This window comes from Xyrauchen texanus, chromosome 15, assembly GCF_025860055.1.
Source record: "Xyrauchen texanus isolate HMW12.3.18 chromosome 15, RBS_HiC_50CHRs, whole genome shotgun sequence".
NCBI classification, from domain to species: domain Eukaryota; kingdom Metazoa; phylum Chordata; class Actinopteri; order Cypriniformes; family Catostomidae; genus Xyrauchen; species Xyrauchen texanus.
In genome coordinates this window covers 21,648,139-21,664,883 of record NC_068290.1, presented here as the reverse complement: position 1 = coordinate 21,664,883, position 16,745 = coordinate 21,648,139, and the positions used below count along the sequence as shown (strand labels likewise).

At 40.4% G+C, this 16,745-nt stretch overlaps 2 protein-coding genes across 2 annotated transcripts in view; one reads left to right on the top strand and one right to left on the bottom strand.

The window, feature by feature from the left end:
• Positions 1–71: 71 nt before the first annotated feature.
• Positions 72–9,574, bottom strand: zgc:136493 (uncharacterized protein LOC692276 homolog). Its single transcript, XM_052144455.1, is given in 9 exon segments — positions 72–439; positions 441–516; positions 673–769; positions 1,550–1,728; positions 2,185–2,208; positions 2,210–2,339; positions 9,196–9,301; positions 9,304–9,390; positions 9,392–9,574. Coding segments are annotated over 9 exon segments (960 nt in total). The 3' UTR covers positions 72–361.
• A 3,538-nt stretch (positions 9,575–13,112) lies between these two features.
• jarid2a (jumonji, AT rich interactive domain 2a) overlaps positions 13,113–16,745 on the top strand; it is a 67,444-nt gene continuing 63,811 nt past the window's right edge. The window contains exon 1 of the mRNA XM_052143886.1: positions 13,113–13,658. Coding sequence (XP_051999846.1) covers positions 13,614–13,658 — 45 coding nt within the window. The 5' untranslated portion in view covers positions 13,113–13,613. The remainder of the gene's footprint in view (positions 13,659–16,745) is intronic.

The following is a 16,745-nucleotide window of genomic DNA, read 5'->3' as shown; positions in this document are numbered from 1 at the left end:
ATATATATATATATTTTTTTTTTTCAATGTAAACCCCCATTTGAACAGGCCAACAAAATGCATTATAAAGAATGAAAAGACACGATGTAGTTCTTCTGTACCTTACTTTGTTTATTTTAGAGTAGAATAATTAGCATCAGGATGAAAACATTTTATACTGTGCTGTGATGTTATACAGAATCAATATATGCATCCGTTTAACTTACATTAGCAAGAGACAAATCATTCTAAACTCACAGATTTCTCAAAACATATTCCGATTCAGTTTTATAATAAAATGATTCTGTCTAATCAGTTTTTTCAGTCATACGTTTTGCTGGGTTAAAATGAAAGGAAGGACAGATGGCTCTGTGATCTGGCTCTATGCCTTAACCTCATCGGGAGGCTTGCCTCCGGATAGAGCAGCCAAGGCATTGGTCAACATCCTCTCCACCATGACTATGAGTTGTCTCCACAGTACTGGTTCCTAGATGAGGCAGGACTATAACATTAGGGAAGGATAGCAGGGGATGGTCCCTGTAGAAAACATTGTATCATTAATACTAAAACTGTGATTTGTTTAATGCAAGAAACTATATCTCAAAAGAACTACAAGCAATTTATAATATGTCATTCTAGATATAATGACTTCAGCAAGTGCAATAAATCGAAAAAGTCCCAAACAAAGAAAACCTGGGCAGAGGTTCAGGATAAGTGACATCTAAAGCTGCAGCTCATATCAGTTCCTTCTGGAGAGCATCCACCAAGGCATCTTGGTCCACTACCAAGGCTTTTGGAAGGAAAGTATTATATGTCATTGAACAGGTCAAAGAATATGAACTAGCTTAATACTAGAAAAGACTAATGGACATGACAAACTGGAAGCAAATAATAATAAAAACAATTTTTTTTAAATTCAAAAAAGCCTAGTCAGGGTTTCCAACATGGGGTCCACAAGGGGGTGCTAATGGGTTAATGGAGATTTGAGAGAAATAAATATATAAAATGTTTTATATTCTGGGTTCAATACAAGTTAAGATCAATCAATAGCAATTGTGGCATAATTTTGATTATTAATTTTTTTTCTTCACTTTTCGTAAAAAACAATTACAGTGGGGCACTTATAATGGTAGTGAATGATGCCAATCTGTAAATGTTAAAATATTCACTGTTTCAAAATTATAGCCAAGAGACGTAACAATAATAATGTGTTAACATGATTTTGCGTGTTAGCTCCATTGCCATGACGACGTAATGCCCTAAAACTACAATTATGATTTAAACAACTTTACAGCTCAAATAATACACAAGGATTAACAGAAGAATTATTGTAAGTGCTTTTTGTAAAATTATAAGCGTCATATTTCTGCATTTAAACCCTCCACAAATTGGCCCCTTTCACTTCCATTGGAAGTGCCTCACTGTCACGATTTTTTTCTTTTTTTTTAAAAAAGGAGGGATAAGCCATAATTATTTTTTGTGTTATTGATAGAGCTTAACTTGTATTGAACCTGGAATATTCTTTAAACAGTTAATTGGAGTGCATTGTTAAAACATATAATGTTACTACCTCTGCTAGTGTTGATAAGGGTGCTGCTGGGTTTCATCATGGCGAGCTCTTTGGCACCAATCAGTCTGTGTGACTGAGGGTACAGACTGACCACCACCATGACAAAGTCTGAGCTCTGTAGCAGATCCTCCATCCTTTCACAATATGTGGCCCCAACTGCTTTCTCTTCACTCTCGGCCCTGAACACATATAAACACTGAGAAATGTAATTAAAAGATTACATTTAGTCAACATAATGTAAAACTTTCTGAAATATTGTCTTCATCACAGACTAAATCCTTAGCATTGTTAAAGGACACAATATTCAAATGAAATTTCAATAACTCTTTTAGATCATGCATTGGCCAATTAGAATTTTTACATTCAACCTTTGAATTAGCAAACTAGATCCACTACACTAACACAAACCCCAAACCATTATTTGTCATTTATTTCAACTATTAAAACTATTGCAGTGGACAATTGACCTGAAGGTAACTCTCCAGTTTATGTACCAGCGACTTCATAAGATATTTTTAAGAAGCATCTTTATTTCCAAACCAAAAAAAAATGTGTTTGCTTATTAACCGAGTCAGTAAGAAACCTAGTTGTTTAGCAACCAAGTGAATATTTAAATGAAAGTATAGCAGACTCACCTTCGATACCTACTGTGGTAGAGGATCAAAACCTTGCACACTTTTGTATCCAATTCTACCCATGCCAATGATGCCTATGGTGGCCCCACTAACATCAGTGCCCAAAGAGGCCCATGGTAAATCATCAGATTCACTGAACCTAGAAAAATTGTGCCCTGCAGAAAGGGACAGAAATAGAGAAAAAACGCTAGTTACGTATGTAACTGTGGTTCTGTGAATTCCGGATGACCGCCAGAGGCAGTGCAAAGCACTAGTGGATAAATCGCTGCGCCAGCTAGATAGATCGAGAAAAATATAACAACAAAGTCACGTCATGACGCAGACCGAGACGCAAGGATATAACCCACAGCGACTCGGTGCCCAGCCTCAGAATGCTTTCTCGCGCATTCCGAGTGACGAGGGACTCTGGCGGTCATCCGAATTCACAGAACCACAGTTACATACGTAACTAGCGTTCTGTTTCATTCCTACTGACCGCCAGAGGCAGTGCAAAGCACTAGTGGATGACGCATATCAACACAGTCATGAGGAATGCCACCCACCTGTAACATCAGGGTTGCTCCAGAAGGACTGCAGAGCTCACATCATGGGAAGCAGCCACGTTAACCTTGTAGAACCTCGCGAAGGTACATGGAGAAGACCAGGTAGCAGCTTCGCAGACATCTGCCAAGGAAACTCCCCGTAAAGTGGCCCAGGATGAAGACACGGCCCTCGTGGAGTGACAAGTAACACCCCCTGGTAAGGGCAGATGAGATTTATTGTACGCCAACTTTATCGTCTCGACAATCCAGCGTGATAACCTCTGTTTGGACAAAGGTGCACCCTTGCGTACCTCACCATAACAGACAAATAACTGATCCGTTTGTCTGAAAGAAGCGGTAGACTTAACATAGCACTTTAAAGCTCGTACAGGACACAGAAGATGAGACCCCCCATCTATATCTGTGTGATTGGAAGGCGGCTGAAAAGCAGCCAGATGAATAGACTGATTCACAAATTGTGGTAACAAAACTTTAGGGAGAAAGGCTGGATTAGGCCAAAGAATGACCCCAGAATCCTCTGGTAACCAGCGTAAACATATATCGCTCACTGACAAGGCATGAAGTTCACCAACGCGTTTAGTGGAAGCAACGGCCAACAAAAAAGACACTTTTAAGGACAACCACTTAATATCTGCAACAGCTAACGGCTCAAATGGTAATGTACAAAGGGACTCTAGAACAAGCGGTAAGTCCCACACAGGAAAGGGAGTAGAACAAACAGGCTTCAAACGCCTCGCTCCCTTTAGAAAACTACAAACAAGGTTATGAGACCCAAGGGATGCACCACAAACTGGGTCGTGATAAGCCGATATGGCAGCAACATAAACTTTTAAAGTGGAGGCCGCCCTGTTGTTGTCAAATAGATGCTGCAAGAAACTCAGAACTGTCGGCACAGTACAGTGAACTGGGTCAATTCCTTGATCCCCACACCAAGAAGAAAATATCCTCCAACGAGCAGCATAAAGCTGTCGTGTTGAAGGAGCCCTAGCGTTGCCGATAGTGTTCACTACTGCTGGTTCACAATCCATTAACTGTGATCTGGACCCAAGGGCCAAACCCAGAGCTGAAGACGAGTTGGATCTGGGTGCCAAACACGGCCGCTCATCTGAGAAAGAAGGTCCCGTCTGGTGGGAAGCTGCCATGGTTCAGCCCTGCAACAGACTCAGAAGGAGAGGAAACCATAGCCTGGATGGCCATCGAGGTGCCACTAAAAGCACCCTGTGCTTGTAAAGGAATATACGATGTAATGTTTCCCACAGAAGTGGAAATGGAGGGAACGCATACAATAGGCAACTCGGCCATTTGTGGGCTAAAGCATCCTGCCCCAACGGGCTGGACATCTCGGTTCTCGCGAACCACAAGCCGCAATGAGTGGTCATTTCTGATGCAAACAGGTCGACCTCTGCCTTGCCAAACTGTTGCCAAATCAACTGCACTACATCCTGGTGAAGTCTCCATTCTCCGGGAGCAGCAGATCCCTGGACAGAGCATCTGCCACTTGATTGTCCAATCCCGAAGATGAACTGCCCTTAATGAGGCCAGCCGGCCCTGAGACCATGTGAGGATCTTGCGAGTTAGCATTAAAGATGCAAGAGACCTGGTGCCGCCCTGATGATTCAAATGAAAGACCGCCGACGTGTTGTCGGACCGGACAAGCACATGACGACCCATCAGGTTTGGTAAGAAGTGTTGTAGAGTTAAGTACACTGCCTTCAACTCCAGGATGTTGATATGTTCTAAGGCCTCCTGGGTGACCAGTGACCACCAATTCCCCTCTGGTTCCACGTTGCCCCCATCCTGTTAGTGAAGCATCTGTCGTGATCACTTCCCGGCGAGAGGGTACCACCCCTAGAGGCACACCGGCTTTTAGAAATGTTACCTTTTTCCAGGGTTTCAATGCACGGACACAGGCCGGCGAAACGACAATCATACAATGGCGATGTCTTGCTGGATCTAGCCCCAAGCTGTTGCTCCACCTCTGAAGAGGCCTGAGGTGAAGCAAGCCCAAGGGGATCACGAGTGCAGCGGCCGCTAACATCCCCATTAGTTGCAGAAGAACACCATAAGTAAGTTTTGTCCCCTGACCGAAACGAGTCAGTAACTGACAAATATTGTCTGTTCGTGCGTGAGACAATGTGGCAGACATTGTGATTGAATTGAGTGTTATTCCTATGAAGGTTATGGTCTGTACTGGAACCAGATGACTCTTTGTGCCGTTCACAGTAAGGCCCAACCTCTGGATATGTTCCAGCACAATCCTGGTGTTGTGTAACGCATGCCGTCTTGTTGGGGCACAGAGCAGCCAATCGCCTAAATAGGGCAGAATCCTCATGCCCTTGGACCAAAGAGGAGACAGGGCCGCACTCATGCATCTTGTGAAAACACGAGGAGCCAGAGATAGACCGAATGGTAGAACTCTGAACTGATAGGCTTGATTCGAAAGCTGAATCTTAGGAACTTCCTGTGGTGGGGAGCAACGGGAACATGGAAGTAAGCGTCCTTCAAGTCCACACTCACGAACCAGTCTCCTTTCGTCACAGATCGAAGAACGTCGACTGTGTGTAACATTCGGAAAGGAAGAGACTTCAAGAACACGCTTAGGCGTCTCAGGTCCAGAACTGGACGAAAACCTCCATCTTTCTTTGGAACAAGGAAGTACGTGGAGTAAAACCCGTCCCTCTGACTGAGGGGAAGAACTTTTTCTATGGCTCCTTTCAGTAACAGTGAATGAATTTCTAAGGAAAGGGCCATTGAACTGGTTACATCTTTGACAACTGTCGGAAAGATTCCTGAAAACTTCGGAGGCCGGCGTCGGAATTGTAGAGTGTATCCTCTGCTCAAAGTCGCCAGAACCCAGGGGTCGGACACTGTATTTTCCCAGTAATGTAGATGCTGGACAGTGAAACAACCGACCACCGGCCCCATAGCTTCAGGGTTTTTGGCCTCTGCCTTTAGGACCCGTGGGGGGGCGCTGACGTGGTCTCCCCTGCTGGTGACGGTGAAACGGGCGACGTTCCTGAGCCTCCTCTGCACCTCTATGCTGCCGTGGAGCCTGAAGCTGAGAAATGTCCGGCTGCCGCACTCGATGCTCTGAGCCCAGATAGTGTGGGCGAGCCGGAGTCAGAGGCACTCTAAAAGGTGGTGCTCGTGGAACCGGAGTCAGTTGTCGTGTGGCTTCTGACAACTTCATTCTCTTCTCCAATACCTCAGAAACATTGGGGCCAAAAAGATGTCCTGGTACAATTGGCAGTTCTCTCAGTGTCTTCTTACAATCTTCAGGTAGCTTTGCCTGAGCAAGCCATACCTGACGCCGGGCTGTTAGGAGGGTCGCTGAAAGTGTCCCAAGTTCCCGAGTCACATGACCCATAGTCAACAGAGCCGTCTGTAAGAACTGAGATGCAGAAGCGCCAACGCCGCTGACTCTAATGTGTTGCTGCAGGCAAGGAGCAGCTGGCAGATAGTATTCTCAGCTCGAGTTATATAGGCTACCGACTCGTATGCCTTCTTTAAGAAAGTGTCAGTACGTCCGCATTGTGCACTTGGGCAGCGTACATTGCCTCTTAGAGCCTCATCTGGTGATACAACCAAAGCTGCAACTGGCTGTTCAATTGCAGGTGCCCGTCCTACCCCAATGGAGTCAGCCTCAGCCATTGTGGCAAGAGTGCGGGCTGTCTTTGACCTCCTCTTAGGCACATTGGGACTGGTAAGTGCACTGGAGAATTCTGTCACAAAATCCTTACACGGTGGCATTGTGAACACATTACTATCAGCAGCTTGTCTGAAGAACACATTGGTTTGAATGGGTTGGACAGGTGATTTGTCAAGACCCAAACGAGCCACTGCCATCTGCAGAACAGATAACACATCATCTGGAGAAGATGGGCCTGCGCCCGATGAATGTACAGACCCACCGCTCGAGCCACCTGTAGCATATAGGTTAGAAAAAACATCGTTTGGGAGGGTGGGTTGTATGTCAGGTTCCACCGATTCTCCATCAAGAAAATGTGAATTAGACGCGCTCATGGAGAGAGCGTCAAAATCTATAGCATGTGGGGTTGGAAATCACTCTCATCCACTGGTGTTTTCTCAGTATGTGGGGCCGACACTGGGGGTTGTAGAGACTGAAGAAGACGTTTCATCTCCATCATTTCTGAAGAGAGAGACGCTACCGTCTTCGATAACAAGTGTTCTGAAGTGTCTATCTGTATTACAGATTTCTTTTGCTCTGCGGAGCGCCGGCCGCTGCTGACGCGCGACGCTTTTGAGCGCGTCGCGGCTGTTGTGCGAGGCAAACAGGCGAATTAATGTCTAACTCAGCAAGGCGAAGCTGTCTCTCTGACATCGGTAGCATACTACATTGCAAACACGGATCAGTCAGGGCCTCCTTTAGATGTTGAGCGCCTAAACATGATGGGCAACGATCGTGTCCGTCGTCGGGAAGAAGTGTATTCGGACACAACTTGCATCTTGAGACGGAGATGACAGAGCTATGATCCATGACTCCGTCAATAACACGTCCTCGGTTAGCACCGTAGGCACTTATAACTGTAATAACACCCACCGAAAATTCTATAATGAAACGCTCTTACAAGTACATAAAGTCAAGTCTGCCTTTGGATAGAACCACGAGGCATGCGATGACAAGCACAATGGCAAGTATACAATTAATCTAAGATGTGAAAACAGACATAACGTTATAGGTATGCGGTGGACGCAACCTAATCGCGGTCGAAACCAGCCACCGGATAGTACCGTGAAGCAGAGTATCGCCGACACAACCACAATAATTGTATACACTCACGTAATGGGGAAAAATCCAAGATATCCGTCCTGATGATAGTGTAGAGCGCGCTGTCACAGCTTGAGAGGGCGAATCCTCGCAACTCAGGAAAGCTGCACGGGACAGCGTGAAAAACAACGACCTATCAAAAGCGAGAAAGCGAAAGAGGCTGGGCACCGAGTCGCTGTGGGTTATATCCTTGCGTCTCGGTCTGCGTCATGACGTGACTTTGTTGTTATATTTTTCTCGATCTATCTAGCTGGCGCAGCGATTTATCCACTAGTGCTTTGCACTGCCTCTGGCGGTCAGTAGGAATGAAACAGAACCCAATAGACTCATGTGCCACACACACACACCTAATATTGTGTAGGTCCCCTTCGTGCTGCCAAAACAGCACCAACCCACATCTCAGAATAGCATTCTGAGATGATATTCTTCTCACCACAATTGTACAGAGCGGTTATCTGAGTTATCGTAGACTTTGTCACTTCGAACCAGTCTGGCTATTCTCTGTTGACCTCTCTCATCAACAAGGAATTTCCACCCACAGAACTGCCACTCACTGGATGTATTTAGCACCATTCTGAGTAAATTCTAGAGGCAGTTCATGTGTTCAGTTCAGTTCAGTTCACAACACATCGAACCTTGAGGTGAATGGGTAACAACAGCAGAAGACCATGTCAGGTTCAACTTCTGTCAGCAAAGGCTGCAGTTGGCCCTCCATCTGTGTACCTCAGCAGAAATCTAGACTGATCAGACCAGTTTACATTTTCCAGATTTTACCTGTCCAGTTTTGGTGAGCTTGTGCACTGCAGCCTCTGCTTTCTGTTCTTGAAGTGGATCCTGACGTGGTCTTCTGCTGTTGTAGCCCATCCGTCTCAAGGTTTGACGTGTTGTGCATACTTAGACGCTATTCTGCTCAATACAATTGAACAAAGTGGTTATCTGAGTTGCCGTAGCATTTCTGTCAGCTCGAACCAGTCAGGCCATTCTTCGTTGAACTCTCTAATAAACAAGGTGATCCCATCCACAGAACTGCAGCTCACTGGAAGTTTTTTGTTTTTGGCACATTTCTGTGTTCACATTCCTGACCCGTATCTGCATAATTTTAAGCATTACACTGCTGCCACATGATTGGCTAATTAGATAATCGCGTGAATATGTGTACAGGTGTTCCTAATAAAGTGACACTACCAGTCAAAACTTTTGAAACACTTGTCTGAAATGTTTCTCATGATCTTAAATATCTTTTGATCTGAAGGCGTATGCTTGCATTTTTTTAATTAGTTTTGTAGACAAAAATATAACTGTGCCACCATATTAAATTTATTTCATTATAAATAAAACATTTTAATAATAAAGTTTTTGAAACTGATGACTTGAACCAAATAATAAAGACAAGAAGCCAATAAGTACCCAACATAGATGGGAACTTCTTTAATACTGTTTAAAAAACTTTGAAGACGCTCAACTATAACACAATTTTGAATTATTTTGGTTTTATGTTACTCAATAGTTTTGATGACTTTACTACTATTCTAAAATGTGAAGAAAAAATATATATAATAAAGAATGAGTAAGTGTTTTAAAACTTTTGACCGGTTGTGTGTTTTTTGAGAGAGAGAGAGAGAGAGAGAATAATAGGATGTAGATAGGATGTAGGTAAGAAGAGAAAATATCTGCGCTCACCCTCAACAATCTTCCTTGCAGATACCAACATCAAGGCCATCCCGATATCTGCTGTGGCATTATCCACCACATGAGGAGTGTTGGAAACTTTTGACTCCAAAGTTATTGATTGATCAGTGGAATATCAAGACGGTCTACTCCTACCACGCCATTGACTACAACTTTAAGGTTAGGCAAGGACTGTAACAGATTTTTGGTCAACTTTAATTGTTACAACCCACACAAACAGTGCCTGGATTGTGTCTGCGAAGTCTTCTTTCTTATGTACAAATCTCTCGTATGAGATTACAGTGAAGTGTTTCTCAATACAAGGTGCCAAACTCTGTTTGATGCCCCTTTTCCTCCCAAGTGTGGTTGCCAAAACGCATGGTTTCTCCATAACCTTCGAGAAAATTCAGTTAAAAATCTAGATAAACAAAAACTAATCGTTTTGCGGCGATAACGCATTAGTCTATCTAGACGTACCATACTGAATATAATTCATTCTCACCTCTTGTTATATGACAGTCTTCCAAAGAATCTTCGTTGAACAAGTTTTCATGTCACGTGCAACATGGCATTCTGCCTCCCAGACGGGGGTTATCTTGTACCATTTCACCGATTAAGATCAAAGGTAGAATTCTGCAAATCATTTATGTGGAAGTTAAACCCCCCCAAAAAAAATCAGGCACTGTCTAACGACAAAGTGCAGCTTTTAAACTATTTCCTAATCGACGGTTGTTTTCTGATATCTACTACTTCATAAAAGGCCGTGACAGTTTGTAGTGTCTCAAATAACCAGAAGGGGGTGATAGAAGCCAATGAATGATACATTTTTAATCATTTGTCTCTCATTTCTTTCACATTAAGTACATATGTAGCGGCACGTTGACGTGCATACTTGTACAAATTTATTATATTCCATATAATTTACTTTATTATATTATTATTTACTTTACTATATTATAGAAAAATATTAAGAACAATTGCATTTAAGGAAATACATTATGTGTTGTAGGCTTTTAACAGTATACTAAGGGCCTTTGCATTAATTCCAGCACAGTTATTATTGGCTACAATAATGCTCCAGCTTTCCTGCAGCCTCCATCTGTTCTGAAGTCTATGTGTAGAGACATTCTAGCATTAGAAATTAACTATCAAATAATTGTATATGTTATGCTTTTACCAAATCCCTGGCAAGTAAGCAAATTATTTTATCATCAAATATATTTTAACTTTCACTCTACAGGAAACTAGAGGAATTTCTGATCTATTATGCATTGTCTAAGTGTGGCATAATGTCATTGACTGAGTGTTCAGGATTGGCTAATTTAATATAATGATTCTCAGTCAATTCAGCTGAACACCACAAGTCAATCTGCTACAGCTGACAAAATTATGCAAGAGTAAAGTTTCATGCATAATATAATGATGCAGTAAAAGCGTGGTGTCTACTAAAGCTGACCCATCTTTACCAAATGTAATCATGTCCTGGCTGTCTTTGTATGGAATGTACTTCCTTGTGAGTTTTAGGTTGGCAAGCCACCAAAGTCTTCCTTGGTTCTGCTTAGACTCCCTTCAATCTCTCATGCTTCACAATAAGCCTATTTATCTGACTCTGGTCCCAAGGACAAGCAGGTTTTAAAGTGAAGAATTGATTCACTTGCAAGTTGTGTTCCGCATTATTAGTAAATTACAGCATTTATAGTCTACTTACTCTTTTTTTTTTTTTTTCAGAACTAACCAGAAGATCATACAGGACAAGCTTTTGCATTACATGCTCATGTCATCTAATAAAACAAAGAGTACTACAACTGACCAGTTACTCCTTTTCAAATTCTAATGGATCTATCCATGTTCATGCATTAAAATGTATATGATCATAAATGTATGACTAATGTATCAACACTAAATCATAGTGAATGAATGTCTGTCTGCCTTTCTGCCTACCTACTGGTACCAAAGTGGAATTCAACTGATCACAAAATATAGTCAGTCAAAATATTACTGATGTAAAAAACAGCTCCATAACTATTTGAAAAAAGTAATTTTTGATCAGATCTAGACAGGCCCCATTTCCAGCAGCTATCACTCCAACACCTTATCCTTGAGTAATCATGCTAAATTGCTAATTTGGTAGTAGAAAATCACTTGCCATTATATAAAATACAGTTGAAAGACATTTGGTTTGTTAAATGAAGCTTAACATTGTCTTTGTGTTTGTTTTTGAGTTGGCACAGTATGCAATAGACTGCCATGTCTTAAGGTCAGTTAGGTCAAAAATGGCAAAGAAAGAAACTGCTTTCTCCGGAAACTCATCAGTCAATCATTGTTTTGAGTAATGAAGGCTATACAGTGCTTGAAATGTCACCTAATGACCTATGGTAAGGCCATAGTGATTTCATATTTTATATCCCAAAACCAATTCAAGTTCTTTCAATTCTGTTTTCCTCTCCTTGGCATTTGCATCTGTGACCAAAAGTTATATTCTGCTATAATGAAATGGGCACTTGTGCTGTGATATGCCCCTGATACCTCTTGAGGTTATTTTTAACCCTGTTCCAATTAAAGAGGCATATCTGCCTTCAGGCTCTGACTGAATGATTTCTCTTGTGCTTTCCGTGTAGAAAGACAAAGAACATACTAGCAGTTCTTTTGGCAGCACAATCACAGGAATATACCATTTGAATTACCTTTTCAGAGCCCTTGTGCAAAAACAAAAAACAAGTTAATTCCACAACAAAAGAAACAGGGGTAAGAATTATTAAATCTGAAGCATAATTTAAATAAAAATCAATGCCATTTTGGCACATAGATGTTTTGCAAGAACAAAATAAACATATCATGTGTATAATGTATTCCCACTATTGTGGAGGATAGGTACTTTGTGAGACATCTAACAGAATTTCAAAGTAATAGCAACACAAATCATTGCATTTGTTTTTCCACATACATTTTCCCGGTTGTCTCTTTCAAATTAATTACGCACACATAACTTCACAATGTAATGGAGAAAATACTACATCAGTCTCAACCCCCAATATACTGGGATTGCTGATCAAGGGGGTTATTTTTAGAAATAATCCCTGGATTATCACAGAGAGGGGTTTGTTATAATCCTTAAAGACTCCTATGTTTCACCAAAATTGGCACAGTACAATGCATTCTGGGGTGTGACTTTCCAAAACTGTCCATTTTTTATTGTATTTTTGAACATGTTTATTCAAACATGTAAGTGCACCTGTTTTAAAGTGTGTAAGAGTTGCATGTCAATTGTAAGTGATTTATGTTGTTTATAGGGTAATTTTTGTATGTTATTGCTTGTAATTTATTCATAACACTTGTATATAAAGTATGTTTATATTTAAGTTACAATAAAGTTTAATCTTTGTGGTACGTTGATATACAACCTTCAAATATTTCAATCTAATTGTTCATTGCATTTTGACCAGATGCAGGTAACTCGAACACACAACAATACATTTTGATTACATTTTTTTATATACTGTATATAATTATAATTTACTAACATTGCTGTAAATATTTTTTTATGATAGGGTCAATTACCTAATCATTATGACAATCCCAATAATATTTCATGTAAAAAACAAAAAAATATATATATATAATTTTCCTACATGACATAGGCCTAGATATTCCAGGCTTATTCTGGTCTATTCATGCAAATATTCAACTATCTTCTCACAATCAGTAAGCTACAATGATCTATTGACAACAGAGACACCATTGATTTTTTTTTTTTTTTTTTTTTTTGTGTGTGTGATATGTTTAATTTAGTGCACTCAACAATAAGAGAATAAAACTAGTATATATCAATAGTATATTTTTATCAGCCTTTTCAAATGTGCCGCTAAACGTGATCATGGTGAGTGATAGGATGGAGCCTCTTATGAAAGACGCCACTAGGTCGCATTAACATCGGTGCAATTGAGTTCACACAATATGAGGGAGCACAGCGGCAGCCAAAACCCAACTCCAGATTTTTCAGTTTGGTGTTTTTGCCTCTTGTGCACCCGCATAATGTAACCGTAAACGATACATAATAACCTACGAGAGTAGAAGCCACAAACTGGCTTTTATTTTGACTGCAAGAATGTGCTGCGGGGAGATCTGACAATACGCCGTTGTAACGTTCAAATGGAAGATTGGCTGCTCCAGCTCTTTCAGTGGATATGTTGCCGTGGTGGCTTTTTGCATAGACCCCTTTTTAATCGTCACGGATGTTTGGATCTGGATTCTTTACATTTTTCGTGTCCTGAGCTGTGAAAAGAAGACCGGGATAAAACATTCGCTGCCTACCTCGACAGATTGCTACCAGGGATTTAAATTATCACGTGCTACAACAACAACGGAAAGATTTTTAAAATCAGAATTGATGTGGCTCTCTGACCTTTAATGAATTCAGTCTGGAGAGCAAAATGAATAGGGAAAGGCCGAAGAGAAATATCATTCAAAAGAAATTTGTAAGTGGAAATTTTACATTTAATCATCTTGATTATGCGTCGCGTGACCATCATATTCAGTCCAAGCTGCATCAAAAGAACAGTTTTAATTTGCATTAACCACATCTTTATTGTTCCATGTGTTAGGTTACCATCCGTTCTGCTGTCGGAATTAGGTCAAATGTTTAAAAACGGGGTATATTTTCGACTTTGAATTTGGGGTTAAGGATAGACTGTAGGCTACTCAACTGCTGTTGTAGTGTAGTGTATCATGTTACATTGAAAACGTTCGACGTCTGTGACATGTTGCTATGTGATTTCGACTGTCTGTTTTGTCATATAGTTGTTGTAGTCGTGAGTCTATTCTGAGACCATGGGGTGTCGTGTGGGTGGGTTACAGCCTGGTTAGTTAGTGGACGTGTGAGTTTGCGGTCAAACAATTCTCCGTCTGTGTCGGCCTTTCAATGTCACACGATCTTAACTATTCGTGTGATGATGTTTGTATTTTAGTAGGGTCAGCCTATCTCTGGTTAGTATAGTGTAAGCAGACTGGCAGTATTTATCTATTTATTGCAAACACAATATGATAAGTGTATCTCCCGACCCTCCCTCCATTCTGATCCTTTCTTATCAGATGTTTCTGTTTTATTCCATGTCCAGTCTAGTCCATTGACTGAATCAGGTGAAGCAGAATCCGGTTTTTATTGGGTACATATTGTATAAAGAATGTTACATGTAGAACTGAAATGGATTGAGATTTGATTGTTGTGATGATTAGCCTACTTTTCACTTTTTTTGGCCCATAATTGATATTTGATTCATTACATCCTGATGATAAGTGACATTCAAACCAATAAAATAAAATACTTTAAAGCAATATTCCGGGTTCAGTACAGATTAAGCCTAATCAACAGCATTTGTGAAGCACTTACAATGGAAGTGAATGGGGGCAGTAAGTAAACGTTAAAATACTCACTGTTTCAAAAGTATAGCCACAAGAGACGAATGATTTTAGTGTGATAAATTCGCTTGCTAACATTTTCTGCATGAAGTCATATCCAATTTTACTAACTTGTGTTGTAACTTTACCATGACAACATAATACAATAAACCCTTATACGATGATTAAAATTTTTCCAGCTCAAATAATGTTTTAACAGAAACATTTATTTAAGTGCTTTTATACAATTATAAGCTTCACATTTCTGTCTTTTAAACCCTCAAAATATTGGCTCCATTTACTGCTATTGTAAGTGCATCACTGTAACCTTGAATTTTTAAGGCATGAGTTGAAATAATTTTTTGTGGTAATCGTCATTATGCCACAAATGTTGTCGAGTGAGCTTCGCTTATACTGAACCAGGAATATTCATTTAATAATAAATGAGAACTGTCTTAACCTGTGAAGGCCTGCTACTGCAATATACACGTATACAATTTAACCTTGACTGGGTAAGATTATAATACATTTTTGGCATATGAGAGTAGGCCTACACTGCCTGTTTACTTTGACAAAATGTAGACATACTTTACATTTACAGATTTCAAAGCAGATAAGAAAAAATGGTGTGCACCTAGAAGTAAGCCTCAGATCTGTTTTTGGTTGTATGTGTCTGGGAATGATGAGTTTGACTTTACAGATGATTGTATAGAGCTCTCTGCTCTGGCTTTAGATGGTATTCACAGTAATTCATTGAAATGTTGATCAAATACAGCTGTTGCTCAGATTTTAAACTTATGAAGGAGCCTTAGTTTTATGTCTACATTTATTAACCCTCATGTTGTTCCAAACCCATATGACTTTCTTCCATGGAACACAAAAATTGATGTTATGCTTTCATTGCATCTTTTTGTCATACAAAGAAAGTGAATGGTGAGTGAGACTGAACATTCTGCCAAACATCTCATTTTGTGTTCTAAAGAAGAAAGTCAGTCATACAGGTTAGGAACAACATGAGGGTGAGAAAATAAGGACAGATTTGTCATTTTTGGGTGAACTATCCCTTTAAGCATTCCTTTCCAGTTATTAACACAAACACACTTTTTAATAGTTCATGCTGAAAATCAAACATGGTCCGATATAAAGGTGATTTTATGTCCAAGCTAAAAATCTCTAGCATTTATTTGGAAAAGAGCAAGCCTATGAATTTAAATAGCACATTTTGACTTGCTGCATATGGAGACTTATTTTACATTCTTCTCACTTGCCAAACAGGATGTGGTTGGTTATTAAATCAACACAGGGATCAAGAGACCTAAGATTAGGGCTGCATGAATCAGCAGTAGAGTTGATATGTCACTTTCCATTGATAACTGGCCTGTATTTAAACAGTGGTTGCTCTGTGTTACAGTTCCCACAATGCTATCTGAACTGACCTCATTCTTTCTTTTTAAGAATATTACGCAGTGTTTTTCTGGATTAGTTTAGGTCACTGCATGCATCTGTGAATTATTGTCATTTAAATGGATCATAGAACTGTGAAAGTCTATAAGATATCATCTTTGTCCCTATGGCCACATGTGAAAAATCTATTTAATGTGAAAACTGTTACAAACCACCTGGCTCAAGGTAGAGTAACATGAAGGGGAGGCCACACATGGAGACAATTTAACAAAATATAAATGTTATTAATTAAACAAAAATAAATAACATAATAAATTCACCAAAAGCAGATCTAGGAGGTGCTGGTGAAGAGAGGCGAAAAAACTTTGGGGAGAAGGGCATTTATATAAACCCGCTCAAGCCAGCTCTCATTTCAGGTGACTCATTACACCTGCTCCGTGACTCCACCCTCTAGAGAGAAAATTGTGACATGCCATCTGGTGGACAAAATGTAACATTAATCACAGGGACGTAACAAAGCAGAGCAAAAATGGCCATTTATTGCTCTATATTTACAGTGAACATAGGCCACACATACCAGAGATGGCCATCTAAACTGTAAGCTCTTATGCCTCCGCACATTTTGTTTGGCCTCAGTAGTCGGTGATATTTGATAAGTGTTTAGCTCTGTCAGACTCCTCCTTGGCATCAGTTCGCTTCACGCGGTAATGGAGAGCTAAAGCCTATGCAACACTGACCCAGTTTTGGTTAGCACTACATTTATA